At 39.1% G+C, this 14,142-nt stretch overlaps 1 protein-coding gene across 1 annotated transcript in view; it reads right to left on the bottom strand.

The window, feature by feature from the left end:
* The window catches only part of ITPR2 (inositol 1,4,5-trisphosphate receptor type 2), a gene marked incomplete at both ends in the record, with an annotated part of 75,870 nt that overhangs the window by 42,265 nt on the left and 19,463 nt on the right, over positions 1–14,142 (bottom strand). The window contains 5 exons of the mRNA XM_010173537.2: positions 2,097–2,270; positions 4,255–4,420; positions 5,972–6,029; positions 6,954–7,086; positions 9,884–10,077. Coding sequence (XP_010171839.2) covers positions 2,097–2,270; positions 4,255–4,420; positions 5,972–6,029; positions 6,954–7,086; positions 9,884–10,077 — 725 coding nt within the window. The remainder of the gene's footprint in view (positions 1–2,096; positions 2,271–4,254; positions 4,421–5,971; positions 6,030–6,953; positions 7,087–9,883; positions 10,078–14,142) is intronic.

Genomic DNA, 14,142 nt, shown 5'->3' with positions numbered 1-14,142 from the left:
GCTGAACCACTGCTAATACATACAGACCCACAGATGCCTCATGGGGGAAAAAAAAACCCACTGAAAACATCCCATTTATAGATGCTTCTGTTTCAAGCACATTGTCTTGTCCCCTCTTATAGAATCATAGAATGGTTTGGGTTGGAAGGGACCTTTAAAGGTCATCCAGTCCAATCCCCCTATCAGGGCTATCTGTATGATTAAAAAGGATCTTACTACACTTTTAAAATGTCTGTGCTGGTTTTAATTTTCTTCACAGTAGCTAGTGTGGGGCTATGTTTTGGATTTGTGTTGAAAACAGTGTTGATAACAGAGAGATGTTTTTGTTATTGCTGAGCAGGGCTCACACACAGTCAAGGCCTCTTCTGCTCCTCACCCCACCCCACCAGTGAGGAGGCTGGGGGTGCACAAGAAGCTGGGAGGGGACACAGCTGGGACAGCTGACCCCAACTAACCAAAGAGATGCTCCATACCATATGGCATCATGCTCAGCATAGAAATCTGGGGGAAGAAGGAGGAAGGGGGAGAATGTTCAGAGTGATGGTGTTTGTCTTCCCCAGCAACGTTTATGTGTGATGGAGCCCTGCTGTCCTGGAGATGGCTGAACACCTGCCTGTCCATGTGCAGTAGTGAATGGATTCCTTGTTTTGCTTTGCTGGCACACACAGCTTTTGCTTTACGTATTAAATCATTTTTATCTCAACCCATGAGTTTTCTCACTTTTACTCTTTTGATTCTTTCCCCCATCCCACTGGGGGTGGGGGTCGAGCAAGCAGCTGTGCAGTGCTTAGTTGTTGCTGGGGTTAAACCATGACAATGTATCATAGCTCAAGAACCTTGTAAATACCCTGCTGCAATGCTGTATCATGTTTCCCCATTACCTTTCCCATTCATTAAATACATAAAGGAATATTTTCTTTCCTGCTAGAGCTATGCTTGATGAAAGAAAGTAGGAAATCCCATATACTTAAACTCATAATGTCCAGATTCCTCCCCAGTTCTGACACCACTAAATTCAGCTAAGTTACATCAGAGAACGACTAGGACATACACCGTCCCAAGAAATCAGGATTTCCCTGAAGTGTTGGATTTTCCCCTGTACAAAGCCACCTAAAATCTGCTTTCCAATCCAAAAGATCAAGTGTACATCATGGATATCTGCAAATATCCTGTCTCTTCTAAATGGCTCCTACTTTTCCTTAATACATCAGCTTCACAATGCTGTAATAATATCCCCTTGGCTTCCTACTAAGCTTCCCCTGGTGCCTTCCTTGTGCATTTTCTTGCCACCAGGGAAGAGAATAAGGAAAGTGCTCTGTCAGAAACTGCAGTTGTTCATCTCTCCCCAGTTCCTCTGATGAAAGTGGAAAAGTGGGAATGAATATTGATGGGAAAGATAGAGCAGGCTTTCCCATCACCACAAGCCTCAACCACAGCAACTTTTGCAACACTTCACATTTCCTTAAAGACTCATACTAGAGTCAGGTGATTACATGAGGACCTCAAAAAAACAAAACTTAAAAAAAAAAAAAAATCAATTAAATTTGGTTCCAGATTCAAGTTCTAAAGCTTCTCAAATCACAATATATTCCGACAGCGTGGTATGACAAGTGTCAAAAAAATCCCAATCCTAGTTCACCCACAAAATCTCAATATTCTTGGGTCAGTCTTCTGTTTGGTGGAAAGCGGAATTACTCATGATGTTTGAAAATATGGGTTTGATTGTGCTCCTCTCCGTTAGTTGCATGAACAGATACTGTCTACTCCTTTCTTCCACCAAGTCAACACAACTGCCAACATGTCATGCCTAGATTACTTCCTTGGCCACAGAGTGATGCCATACACTGTGGCTCGCTCACCAGCCAGAAAGGAAGGCAGCTCTGTGACATAAGAACACAGTTACTGAAAGAAGCAAGGGAGAATATTGAACACATTGATAAAAGAGGTTTTATTTCCTACTCTATTTCTAAAGCTCAGCCAGAATACTGCACAGTCTCACTTTGCTACTTTGATTAACCAGACCAAAAATTTGCAACTGTTCATCAAACTACCTATCAATATTGAAACAATTCTAACAGCAAAGGCTTTAAACTCACCTCTATTGGCTCTTCTCCCCCTTTAGTTTGATTGTCGCCCACCTCTCCACTCTCATAATTGCTGCTCTTCTCAACCCACAGTTCTGATTTTTCTACAGTCAGACGTAGCTGATCAAGATCAGCCTTGATTTGCTTGTAGTTATCAACATCTTGATTAGACACCAGCAACTGAACCTGGAAATACAGAAAAAATTGTAAAGCTATTACAGCAGTAGCACCAGCACTCATGCCTGGGTAATTTGCTTGACAGTTTCCATGCTAAGCCCCTCTTTTCAGGTACTTTATGCAACCTTCCCTATGAAACTGAAACATGGCACATGCAGGCTTTTTAGTCCCCGTTCATCAAAAACCTTTAACAGAGCCGGAGACTGTAGTTCCCCAAAACAGGATAGTTACAACATTCTCAACATTCTCTCACCTTCATTAATACACCATGAAACATTTTCAGCACAAGCACAGATTTACAAGCTCTTGAGTTCTATGCAGAGTTAGTGCTGATGCACTGATTATGATCCTCCTGGTATTAAAACAATACAGTTCCATGGTACTAAAGCAATACAATTAGAAGTAGCTTATCCCATCAGCATAGTACTTCACAAGAAAAAGAAGGTGGGGGAAACAAAAAAAGGAATATATGACAAGGATCAGGACATCCAAAGAAAAGTCAGAATGGCCAGCAATTTTAACGATCACCTACATCATCATACTAAAAAAATAGCAAGTTTTAACACTGTTAGGCCAGCTTAGAAAAACTTGTTTGAATAGAGCTCACCAACTGACTTTCAGGTTCATGTAATTTCCCACCATCTGAGTGGTTACCTCTTACTAAGATTAATATAATTTTTTTCTGGCTTTGTACTGCTCAAATTATCTGGGCTTTTTTCGCTGCTATTTGTAGTTCTTGATTTAGCACAATCTACACATTTCCCTTCTTCGTAATGCTCTTTGTTCTACCAAGAGTATTAATGAAGATAATATTCCAAAAAACTAACAACATTCTTTACAGTAAATCAATAAGCACTATTAAGAAATCACACTTATGTTAAAGATTATGGTCACATGGCAGACAAGAACATTAATGGGGACATTCTTTAAAAAAAAAAAAAAATCACTACATGCAGGCAAATATTCACTATTTTGTAATACAAAGTTTTCATCCTCTCTCTTAGCTTGGTAAAACCCTGTTATTTTACAGAATTTATGAATGCTGCTCATCTGCAGACACTCATATTCCATGTTCTCTGCAGTCTTTTTTGTTTATTTGTGAATTTGCCTTTCCTATCCTTTACAAAAACATGCTAAGCTACTCAGTCCTTGCTTACCTGGGAGTAATAGCTACTTATGCAACTAACCAGCACGGCCTAACTTTAACAATCTCGTGGGAGGCCATTATGCCACACTCCAAAAACATTAAACAAAAGCTTTCCAGGTCTTTATCATTCATCTGTTTTCAAACAAGAGAAACCTCCACATCTTACATAACGGTGAGACAACACGCTATCAAACTCCCGAAATAAGCATCAGATGGTTTTACGAACATATGTTATATAGGGTTACGTAACAGAGATGTCTCTGTCATCCAGCCCCACGACATCAGATCTCCCCATCCTAATCCACTGACACATGGAGCCTGCACATGCACCGTTATCAGGCAGGAAGAATAAAAGCTGAAAACAGGCTGGGCTCTATTACTCTCTTCCTGTTATTTGGGCAGATCTGTATCACGCAGTGGACACCTGAGTTACAACTAGAAACACCACATGAATAACAAGAGAGCTTTATACCCAGACTAAGGAGCCCTAAAGAAGGGAAAGTCTTATTGCTGACACCGGTACACTGCTTGCAGACCATGAGCTACTAACTCTGAGGGATCACTACCTCATGTCTTGCTGTGAGATGCATGTGTCCCAGTTGTCACCATTGACCTATGTTTTCATTAATGGATGCAATGCCAGAAATAAGTATTTCTGGGTGCAAAACGATAATATATACTAGCACATATGGTCAACCCTAACGAAACAAAAAATCTCTGATGAATTTGGACCTCTAAGGAAATAACACTGTCATGCCATAAACAATAATTTAAGTAAGTAAAGCAGGCTTTGGAAAGACTTTCCCCGCAGTCAGTTTCCTGGAATAACGCTATGCCCATCCATACCTGTTTAAATGCTTGCAGAACTTCTGCTCTCTGGCTGAAGTGCTTAAATAGCAGGTGCAGAGCACCTGAGAGCAAAGGAGGGTAGTCATGCATGATGAGGTGAATAAGGACCCGTAAAAAAGTTCTGCCCCCTTCATCATCAAGCTGAACTGCATTCTTCTCCTTTCTGAAACAGAAATGGGAAAAAAGGACTAAATAAAGTAAAATAAATAAGAAAAAAATAAAAGCTTTTTTACATAAATATGCCTGTACATACAATCTTCATTTGACAGAGCTCTTAAAACCAAATCAAATAACACTGCAGAATGGAAACTATAAACATCACTTTAACATATTTTATAAGGACTTCAGTCCTACAGTTACATGCTGTTGCAGCAATCTTGTAGCAGAAAGGACATTACGGAATGAAAGCAAGTATGGATGAAATGTGTCAAATATTGTGATTAAAATCCATATTGCAAAAACATTCATTTATGTCTTGGATAAGTTGTGCCAAGCTCATCCCCAATCCAAATTAATTCAAGTAAACAGCATTTCATCAGAGATTAATTTGGCCCTTTCCTTTTCACTCCTTCCTTTTTCAGTTGCTATTAGAATTTCATTTAAGAAAAAAATAAGCTCAAAAATAGCAAGAATTGCCAAAAGCATCATATTTCTGGAATCATATTTATAAACTGGAATGGCAGAAAGCAGATTTACACTTAACATATCAAAGCAGAAATAATGTTTCCCAGAAACCATTCAGTCTCTGTGTTCATTTTAAAGATGCAGATGCCAAGGGCTGTGTGGTGTTTTACATTATGGGAGTTCAGGGAAAGGACTGGAGGCATTGCTTGCACTGGTATAGACTGAGAATGCATGAGGGACTTGAAGAGGAAAGATCAGAGTGCCCAGATTGCAGATCCTTCTCCCTAGCTCCAAAAAAAGCTTTAAAGTCTACAGCCTTGTCTAAATGGAATTATTTTTTACTGATATAAGTATAATTATACCCATAAAATTAAAGCAATATAGGGATAATGGTAATAAGTCTCCAGTGTGGATATTTTCTGTGCCTTTTTTTTTTTTTTCCTTCATGGCATAGCTGAAATCACTTCCAAAACTCTGCAAGCATAACTTGTGATCTACAGGCCTCTGGTGGTCCAGAAGATCATGGCAAGTGGTCCACAGTTGATTTGGGGAGTTATAAGAAAGAGATTATTGTTGACATAACTTTCTAAGTAAGTTAAAACACGAGGTGCAAGCACAACAGGTCATGAGGTCTATGAGAAATACTAAGTGTCAACACTGACCTACCGATCCGAGAAATTTGGGGCTACCACAAAATTTGTTGCACCATACGGTATACCAGAAAAAGGTCTTTCTTTAAAAGCACCCATGTGAGTCATTATAAGATAAATAGGTAATTAATGTGTTTTAGCCCAATACATCTGTGCACCATTCCCCAGCTGCCTTTGGAAACATGACAAAAGCATCCTACCAACTCTTACAACTAAAACAATGGTCACTTCCAATCCCACAGCCATCCATACCAACTGGGCTGTTTAACTTTTTTGAAATCCAGGTCTTTTCTGGCACTTTTCTATCTATGTTATAAGAAGCAGGCAAAGGAAGAGAAAGGGACATAAAAATAAGCACAGAATAAACAGAGATTGTCCATGAGAAATATCAACGTCAACAAACAGATATCTACACAGAGGTAAAACTTCTGAGACTTTACCTGCCAGCAAACATGGTTTCAGCCTGAGCTGCAATTTCATCTATGTCAGGAACGATTGCTGGGAAAAAGATCACAACAAAAATTTTTAAAAAGTGTCAGTGATAATTGTTTAATCTGCACAGCAAAATGGAACTCTTTTCCTCTTTAAAGTAGATGTTGCCAACTAAAGATCTAATTACACATTCCTCAACTAGGCAAAATTCACTATCAGCAAGAGTAGTAGGGAAGACACAGGACATGAGGCAGAGTTAAATTGTGTATTGCTATTACTGAAGAAGAGACAAATTGTAGTGATGAACCGAAGCCCTGTGGTGCTAGAAGCTGTACAAACCACCACCAGTGACCCACAAATGACACAGAATATGAAACTTTTACATTTTTTGGTAAAAGATGAGCTAGCCCTCACAAAGCAGACATGTGAACTTCAGAATATTTATCATAAATCAAATCATTTACCATACTATCATTTTGCTTTAGAATAGCTTTAATATACCTTACTACTTAAGACTTTAGTCCTCCTTAGCTGCCCCTTTGTCATACAGCAGCTCCAATTAAAGCAATTCTCCCCTACTTGCAGTGGTCACAGACAGCAGTCAGCCTTTTGAGCACTTCTGTGTGCACGGGAATGCTCCTTGGAAAGCCACACCATTCCCATACCACATTGACCTCACTTACAACTGTTCTCACCCAGCCCCAACCGTTTTTTCATGATCTACCCTCCTTTACATTTGTCATCATGCAGTGTTTTGGGAAGAGCACAAGTAAGAGAATAAATTGTCATAATGGGAAAAAGGAATCACATTTTTGTTAGTGGAGGACAGGCCAATGACAATCTTAATTTTTATGGGATTCCTTAAAGTTTTCAGTTTTCCACAAGCTTTTCAGCTTTAAGCGGCATGCATCTTCCTGGCGTCCTTGAGTTCATTGTTTGCAGTAGGCTATACAGATTTATTTTACATTGCAATACAACAGCAACATTTACCTGAGGCAATCCCTGGTGTGTCAGGTGGGGATGTTGTAGAGCAATCAACGTTTTCATTGTTCTCCCCAAACTCTCTCTTATAGATAGACAGCATGTAAGATATTCTATAGTCCAGTCTAACACTGAGAATAAACTACAAGAAAAAAAGTTTTAAATAAGACTTTTTTTCTGCCATTTAGTAACATGGGTTATGATTTTTCTGTGGTGGAACATAAAGGGATAGATGATTATGATAAGTAAATTATTAAGTAAATTAATTTAAGTAAATATGTCCACTATGAAAAAAGAATCCATTACATTCATCAGTTTTCTGTGATTTCGTTCTTCACTCCAACCATCCTGAGACAAATTGAACTCTACCCTATTGACTGCTGAATACTAAGAGGCAGACTAGATTTGTCCAGCTGCTCAGCACGCTGCCTTGTCCTCACTGCCTGCAAGCCAGATCAGCACATTTAAACCCATGTTGAAATCTAATGTTTCATATTTCAGCTGGACTTCTAATGCCCCATGAAGATAAGAAGAGGAATGGGGTTGAGAGTAAAGATGACAGGCTGAAAGCTCAGATGCCTGACAGCCAAGAGCAGCAATGCTGCAGTAACTCCAGGCTCCCATGGAGCAAAGCACAAGCCTGGTGGTGTCTTTCGGTAATGATCAGCTGAGGATGTGAGGAGCAAATAGCATTTCCTTCATGAGCTCCCAGTAGTGTTGCCATCACGTGGCAGAAAAAAAAAGAAAAAAAAAACGTTTGGCTTTGGAAACTGACAATGTAATGGTAGCAGAGATTCCTCTCACTCACTGCTCTGCTTTCTTCTAATTGCTGGTGCCTCCTTTCTGTTCCTCAGAAATCAGAAACTCATACAGGAAAAATACGAATTCAAAACTGGAAGTGCTACTTTTATACTGGAATAGTGAGGAAAATAACTAGGCTGGAAACATTAGTACCAATTTAAGGACTGACACATATATATCCAACACTTCAACAACTGACTGCCCATCGACTGAGTTTCGGTGTTCCCCACACTCACGGCTCCTCGCCCACAGTAAATGCAAGCATACAATGAAACAAGTTTAAGATCACTTATCCTATTTTACAATCAGTGGGGATGAAAGCACATATGTTAAGGTACCAAGACTCAGGTGACAGGTGATGACTTAGCAAATGATGGCAACCTGTTTCTTTGGTCTCTACCTTAAGTCAGACAAGATTCCCAAACCCAGAATACTGTAATAGGATTCAACTAGGACTATATTATCTAAAAGGAAATAAAATGCCAGTTTAAGAAAAAATAACTTTCTTTAAAATCTTTAAACAAAAATAAAAAGGCAAGTTTATTTTTGTTACATTACCAAGTTACCCTATAATTACACAAGCAAGATGTTTAAAAATAAAAATTTCCTAAATCCATGTATAGTCAACTAAGTCTATCAGGCCATCTGTTTAATTCTGCCTGATGGCAGAATGGAAACTCTCAAGTAAAAAATGCCTTTACTTAAAGAAATAAGAGGATATATTGAGAATTAAATTATTATAAACAAATATTTCTTAGAATATAATTGTTTTAATCACCATTGCACTACCTACGCATTATAATACAATAAATCTAAAATATTCTTACTTGCCTATTAGGGTAATAGCACAGTAATGAAAGGTAATGTGATTTAAATTAATCCTCCTTCACTGCATATTAAATGAAACTGAATTATTTTGTATTTCTTATGAACTAAAATCATATATACGCACATTTACTGTGATTCACTCAACATATGACAATTCGCTAATCTGCAGTAATTTGACTATGTGACTAAACCATAAATTACAAGCCACAGACTAAGCAACAAACTAGGTTTATATGCTCTCCAATCCCAGGATGTGCTGTAAAAAGGAAAGGATGAGATGAAATGTGATTCTCTTGCCTGTGAACAGCCCAGGAAAGTACAGGACGAGGCTGGTGTCCTGGAACCACCCTCCTAGACATCAATCAGTAGAACAAGACAGTATGGAGAGAAACTCAGTCAAAAAACAAATGAAATTACAAACAATACAGAATTGGTATTATTTAGGTGGTATAACTTCATAACACACTGTCCTTCATCATAAACCTTAAACTAAAGGAGCTCTGGAACCTAAGTATGCAGTGTTGAGGACACTCCAACAATTGATAGTCTTTCAGATGACAAGTAATTAAGGCGATCTAAATCATTTATAAGCAGTCAGAACAAATGGAATCCTTCAAAAGTGACAATAATACCAATGGATCCACAGAATTTATAGAAAACACTGAAACATTCCTTCAGGGCATAAGTATCGCAGTAACTGTGATTTGATATACAGAACAAATGTGTGTCACTTCACTTACTAATAGCACAAAGTGAAAATTATATCTCAGGAGGCATGCTAGTGTCATATAGCTTGTCAGTTCAGCTGGGAGAAAATCACAGCAGCCCACAGACTATTCTCAATTTAACAGTGGAAATCTGAAACGGACTTCAAAAGTGTGTGGCCTTGCATGACTTCAGTGGGTCTAGGTCCAATTCTGTCCTTCATCAAACTACTGTAACAGAAGACTCAAATACTGAAGTCAAACAAGCTACCCCAGTGTAAAATGAGTGTTAATGAGACTGGAAACAGACACACTGTCTTCAGAAAACATTAGTGAGGCAGATTAAAGGGTAAGTTCTGCCTTTTCACAGTTATAGTGACAGAGTTTCTACAGCATTTAGTTCCTTCAAAAGTGAAGTAGGTGTAACAGACTGAGCACCACAACTGTACAATTGTTCACACAGAGGAGTATTCTTCCTCATATCAAAGTGTTATTTTTACAATGAACAGCCCAGTGAATAGTAAGAATGTAGGTAACAGAACTTGCCACTATGTGAATAAGAACTGTGAAATGATTGCTATGTAATAGTCCACCACTCATTATTACCTGCAAAATCTCAATGATTTTCAGTTTGGTGTCCATTACGATCACATCTTCACTGTCAGAGGTGCTGGCTTGCTTGCTTGGGTGAATGCTTGGCTGTACATCAGGGGCACTGATGGGAAATATAGATCCTCTGCTCAGCACCATTTGGGTCATCATCTCTCCTACACCATGGATGGTCCTCATAACGTTGTTTCCTATGCATTAAACAAAAAACTTGTATATATTTGCCATGAGTAAAGCTTGCTTGTAAAGCTATATATCACACATACATCGATGTTGTCAGACCCCTTTACAGTCTTAACAAGCATATTGAAAAACAAAGTCCTAAATTCCTGATCAAAACTCAGGAGAAGAAATTCGTTCAAATTACCCAATGGTTTATGGAGAAATTTCCTACACTGATTTTCCAAGAGATCATTTCTTACAGGTCAACATATGGAAAAGATGCCATAATATTTCCAAAGCTCTATTAACTTGTTCAAGAAATTGCAAAAAATAGAGCAAAAGAAACCGTAGTAGTTCACCTAATCCATTTCTTTGTCTAAAGGTACATTACCTATATCTAAGACCATTTCTGAAAGAGAGTTGTTTAACCTGTTTTTAAGAGTATTTAAGAGTTGTATATCCCACATTACACACCAGGCCAGCAATTCCCATACTTGACTATGTTTATCGTTAGAAAACTTTTATTGGTATTTAATTTATATAACCTATTGCTGAAATTTATGACCCTGCTGTGCAGACACATGGGAGGAGTTAATTTTTCATGTCTACTCCCACTGATGTCTTTGCCATGACAACTCGACATAATATATGTGCTTGACAGAAAGATTGCTTTTAGCACTGCAGAAGCTGGAAGGAGACTATCCAAGTATCTTATACATCACACTAAGAGAGAGTAAAGATTTGAGGCTGTGCAAGTCTAATCAATCTCTGCATGTGGTCCAAATGACAGGTCACAAACCAAAGCCAAGTGACACAGCCAGTCAACAATAGCCCTTTAAAAAAGTCCCAGGAGAATGTCAGGCCCTGAAGGCTGTCCTGAAGGTCAAACTAGTATCTGTAATCACAGTGCCCTTCATAAGTTATACCTGGAGGAAAAATTATTTTACACTCATATGGCAAAACACTTTATCCAGTCTAGTTGCAATAGTACCTATCACTGATGCCAGTTCAGAAAAATCTACCAAGAAATTCCATCCGTTCCCATAGATTATACTGGTCTTTTTTTATAGTGAGTTTTGATATGAAAAGCATCTTAGTGAAGCAATGACTACCTTCTTACAAAGGTGGGGAGAAGAAAGAAAGGGAGTATGATGCTACCTGCCTGCATGCATTGGTTTCCTTTTTTTACAAAGCACAGATCTGAATGAATGGAGGAAAGGAAGGGAATGGTGGCATTTGTTCACAGAAAAAGTGCCAAGACCCAGACTACACCAAAGGCAAACAAAAGAATGGAGGAAGTGTAGCTCTGCTGAGGTAAGCCTGAATAGTTCTTGTATGTCTTTTAGTACACTTCAATCACCATGCAACTGACAAGTTTTACTCACACTGAAGAGACCCTCTTCCCAGATAATCTGCTGTAAAAAGCCAAAGCTGTATTTTATTTTGTTAGCAATATCCTCCTCTTACGTCCTTCTTTCTTCAATCCATAGAGCTCAAGTACTGCATGCAGGGAAAGAGGATGCCTTCAGCCCTGACTTTAAAAGGAAAACATACAAAGAATTTGCTTTTTTCAAAGAAAATGAGGCAGATTAGTGTCACGTTTGAGGTCCCATTCAGCATCCAGTCTGGTGTGCAATCACTCTCAATTGGTCTTTTGAAAATAATACTTCAAGTCCCTACAAAGGAGGGAAAAAGATTTATTTCTGACTTTGCATGATGTTAGGAAAAAAAAGCTAGAAGTCAAACTAAGGGCTAGATCCTCACGTTAGGTAGGCACAGAAAGTTCTCCTAACTGCTTACACCAGCATAAAAGCAAATAAAAGAATCTCAAATACCCTTCTTGCTGCAAAATGAAAACGGTGTATTTTCCTTTCAAGTGAAATAAATCAGCTGGGGAATAACATAGCATGGATCTCCCTCTCTCTCCCCCTCCCCACCCACTTTCTCCCAGTGTGCTAAACATTTATTTGCATTGACCATCATTCAGTACGCACACGTAAAGCTAGATTACTAAGTGCAGGACTTTCAACTTTTCAAGTTGCTTCAGTTAAATTAACTTTTTGCATCTTCATCTTCAAACCATGAAATAAATGACCTCATTTATATCATCCTGTCCTTAATGCTGACTGATAAGCCCATAACAAGACCTATAGGTTGTGCACCTGCTTCGTGGCCTGTAATACGCCTGCTCTACATCTCACTTGATAAGTCATCATCCTCTCTCTCACAACATGTTTTCAAAATCCCTTTCACTGAACTCCACAGAGGTGAACATAAATAGAGGGACTGCTATTTGGAAAGCTCAGGAATTCTTTATAAAACAACTTGAGTCAATGGCATTACCAGCTGATAATTAAACCACATAAGTCTAAGACAAATCCAGAAGATATTCTTCTCAAAAACTAGATACAACTGCAGTTTGTCCCAAATGAGGCAGAATTCCACTTTCTCTTGAAAAGTTCCTGCCCACCCTTCAAAACTGAAGCCCACTCAGTATAAAGTTAACAAAAAAGATAAGGTCTTTTGGACAAGGAGTCAGACAACATCTTGGGTGGACCTCACGTTCTTGGAGAAAGAAAGCTGGGATTTTGCCTAGAGCATACATCTTGCTTATTTCTCAGCTATCACTTCAGTGCTGCACAGGCACCGCAGGGGATGGGATTCAACTCCCTCTGTGACCAAGGAATTAGTCACACTCTCTGCATTTCAGGACCACTTCCATAAATGGGGAGACTGCTTCCTCCATCTCTACAAAGGACAGTGAAAGGCTTAATATAACAAAGACTGGGTGTCCTGGTTTTGCTAGGATAAAGTTAATTTTCTTTTTAGTAATTAGAATAGCAGTATTTTACTTTCAGTGTTTCAGTTCAGACTTATCATGAGAAGAATGCTGATAAAGTACCGATGTTTTTAGTTACTGCTGTAGCTCAAGGCCACCGTGTTTTGCTGTTCACAGCTGCATTAGGACTGGGAGGGGGAAGTGCAGTGAGGAGCAAAACCCAAAACTGGCATTTGGATGTGCCAATGAAATATTCCATATCATATCACGTCATGTCAGTATATTAACCAGGGTTGACCAGAAGATGGTGTACATTCTCTCGGGGATCGCTCGGGCTCACTGTTCCGGGGTTTCGGTTCGGGACCGTCTCGGCTGCGGGATCGTTAGCTGGCACAGGCTGGGAATTGGTCAGTGGGCAGTGAGCACTGTGTATCACTCATTTGTATAGTCTGTTATCACTGTTGTTATCATTATCATTTTCTTTTAATTAGTAAATAGTTTTTATCTCAACCCGTGAGTCCTTGCCCTTCTTTCCAAATTCTCTCCCCTACTCCCTGGGTGAGGAGGGGGAGGGTGATAGAGCAGGCTGTGTTTGGCTGCAAGCTGCAAGCAAAAGGGTGAATCCACCCAAACCACCACACTGGGAGGCACCCAGCTAATGTGATGATGGAGTCTGTAAAAGCATCTAGGAAATAAAAAGAAATTAGATGATTGCTGTCTTTTCTCCTTACCCACAGAGCACGACTGGTAAAAGACGGTACAACCCAGTGAGTGGTGGCTATGAAGCTGCTTCCCAACAGCATCGGTGAGAAGGATAAATGCTTTGTCCACAACATTCCTTTACTGTTGACCTTCATGCAACTGATCTAAGCAGCCAGAGGCAGGAAAGCAAAGGAGGATTAAGGTGATACTTATTATCTCACTGCCATTTCAAATTATTTTTCATTAATGCGTAGGAAAGGATTTTAGTGAGAGAAAAGTCTACTTAATCCAGTTTAATATTTACAGATGGAATGAGTAGTGACTCAATACTGCATTATTTCTATCAATAATGGTAGGGAGACAAGGTGTCATGGATAAATCCATCTTGGAAAACTAACAAACTGCCTGATGCTGACGATTATTTTCAATTAACTCAGAGCAGGCTTGGGGAGAACGTTCCCAGAGTGAAAATAATACAGCAACTGGAACAATTCAGCATTCTTTTCAGGAAAGATATTTTAACAATCATGTTTTGTAGAGTGCTGATGAAACGTAACCATCTCTTAGGAGTAGACAGCAGTCAACCAGCACATGCATGCATGGCAACGGAGCA

The sequence above is a fragment of the Antrostomus carolinensis genome, unplaced genomic scaffold (genome assembly GCF_000700745.2).
Source record: "Antrostomus carolinensis isolate BGI_N321 unplaced genomic scaffold, ASM70074v2 scaffold17068, whole genome shotgun sequence".
NCBI classification, from domain to species: domain Eukaryota; kingdom Metazoa; phylum Chordata; class Aves; order Caprimulgiformes; family Caprimulgidae; genus Antrostomus; species Antrostomus carolinensis.
The sequence above is the reverse complement of the archived record's forward strand: the minus strand, read 5'-3'. Positions and strand labels throughout refer to the sequence as shown.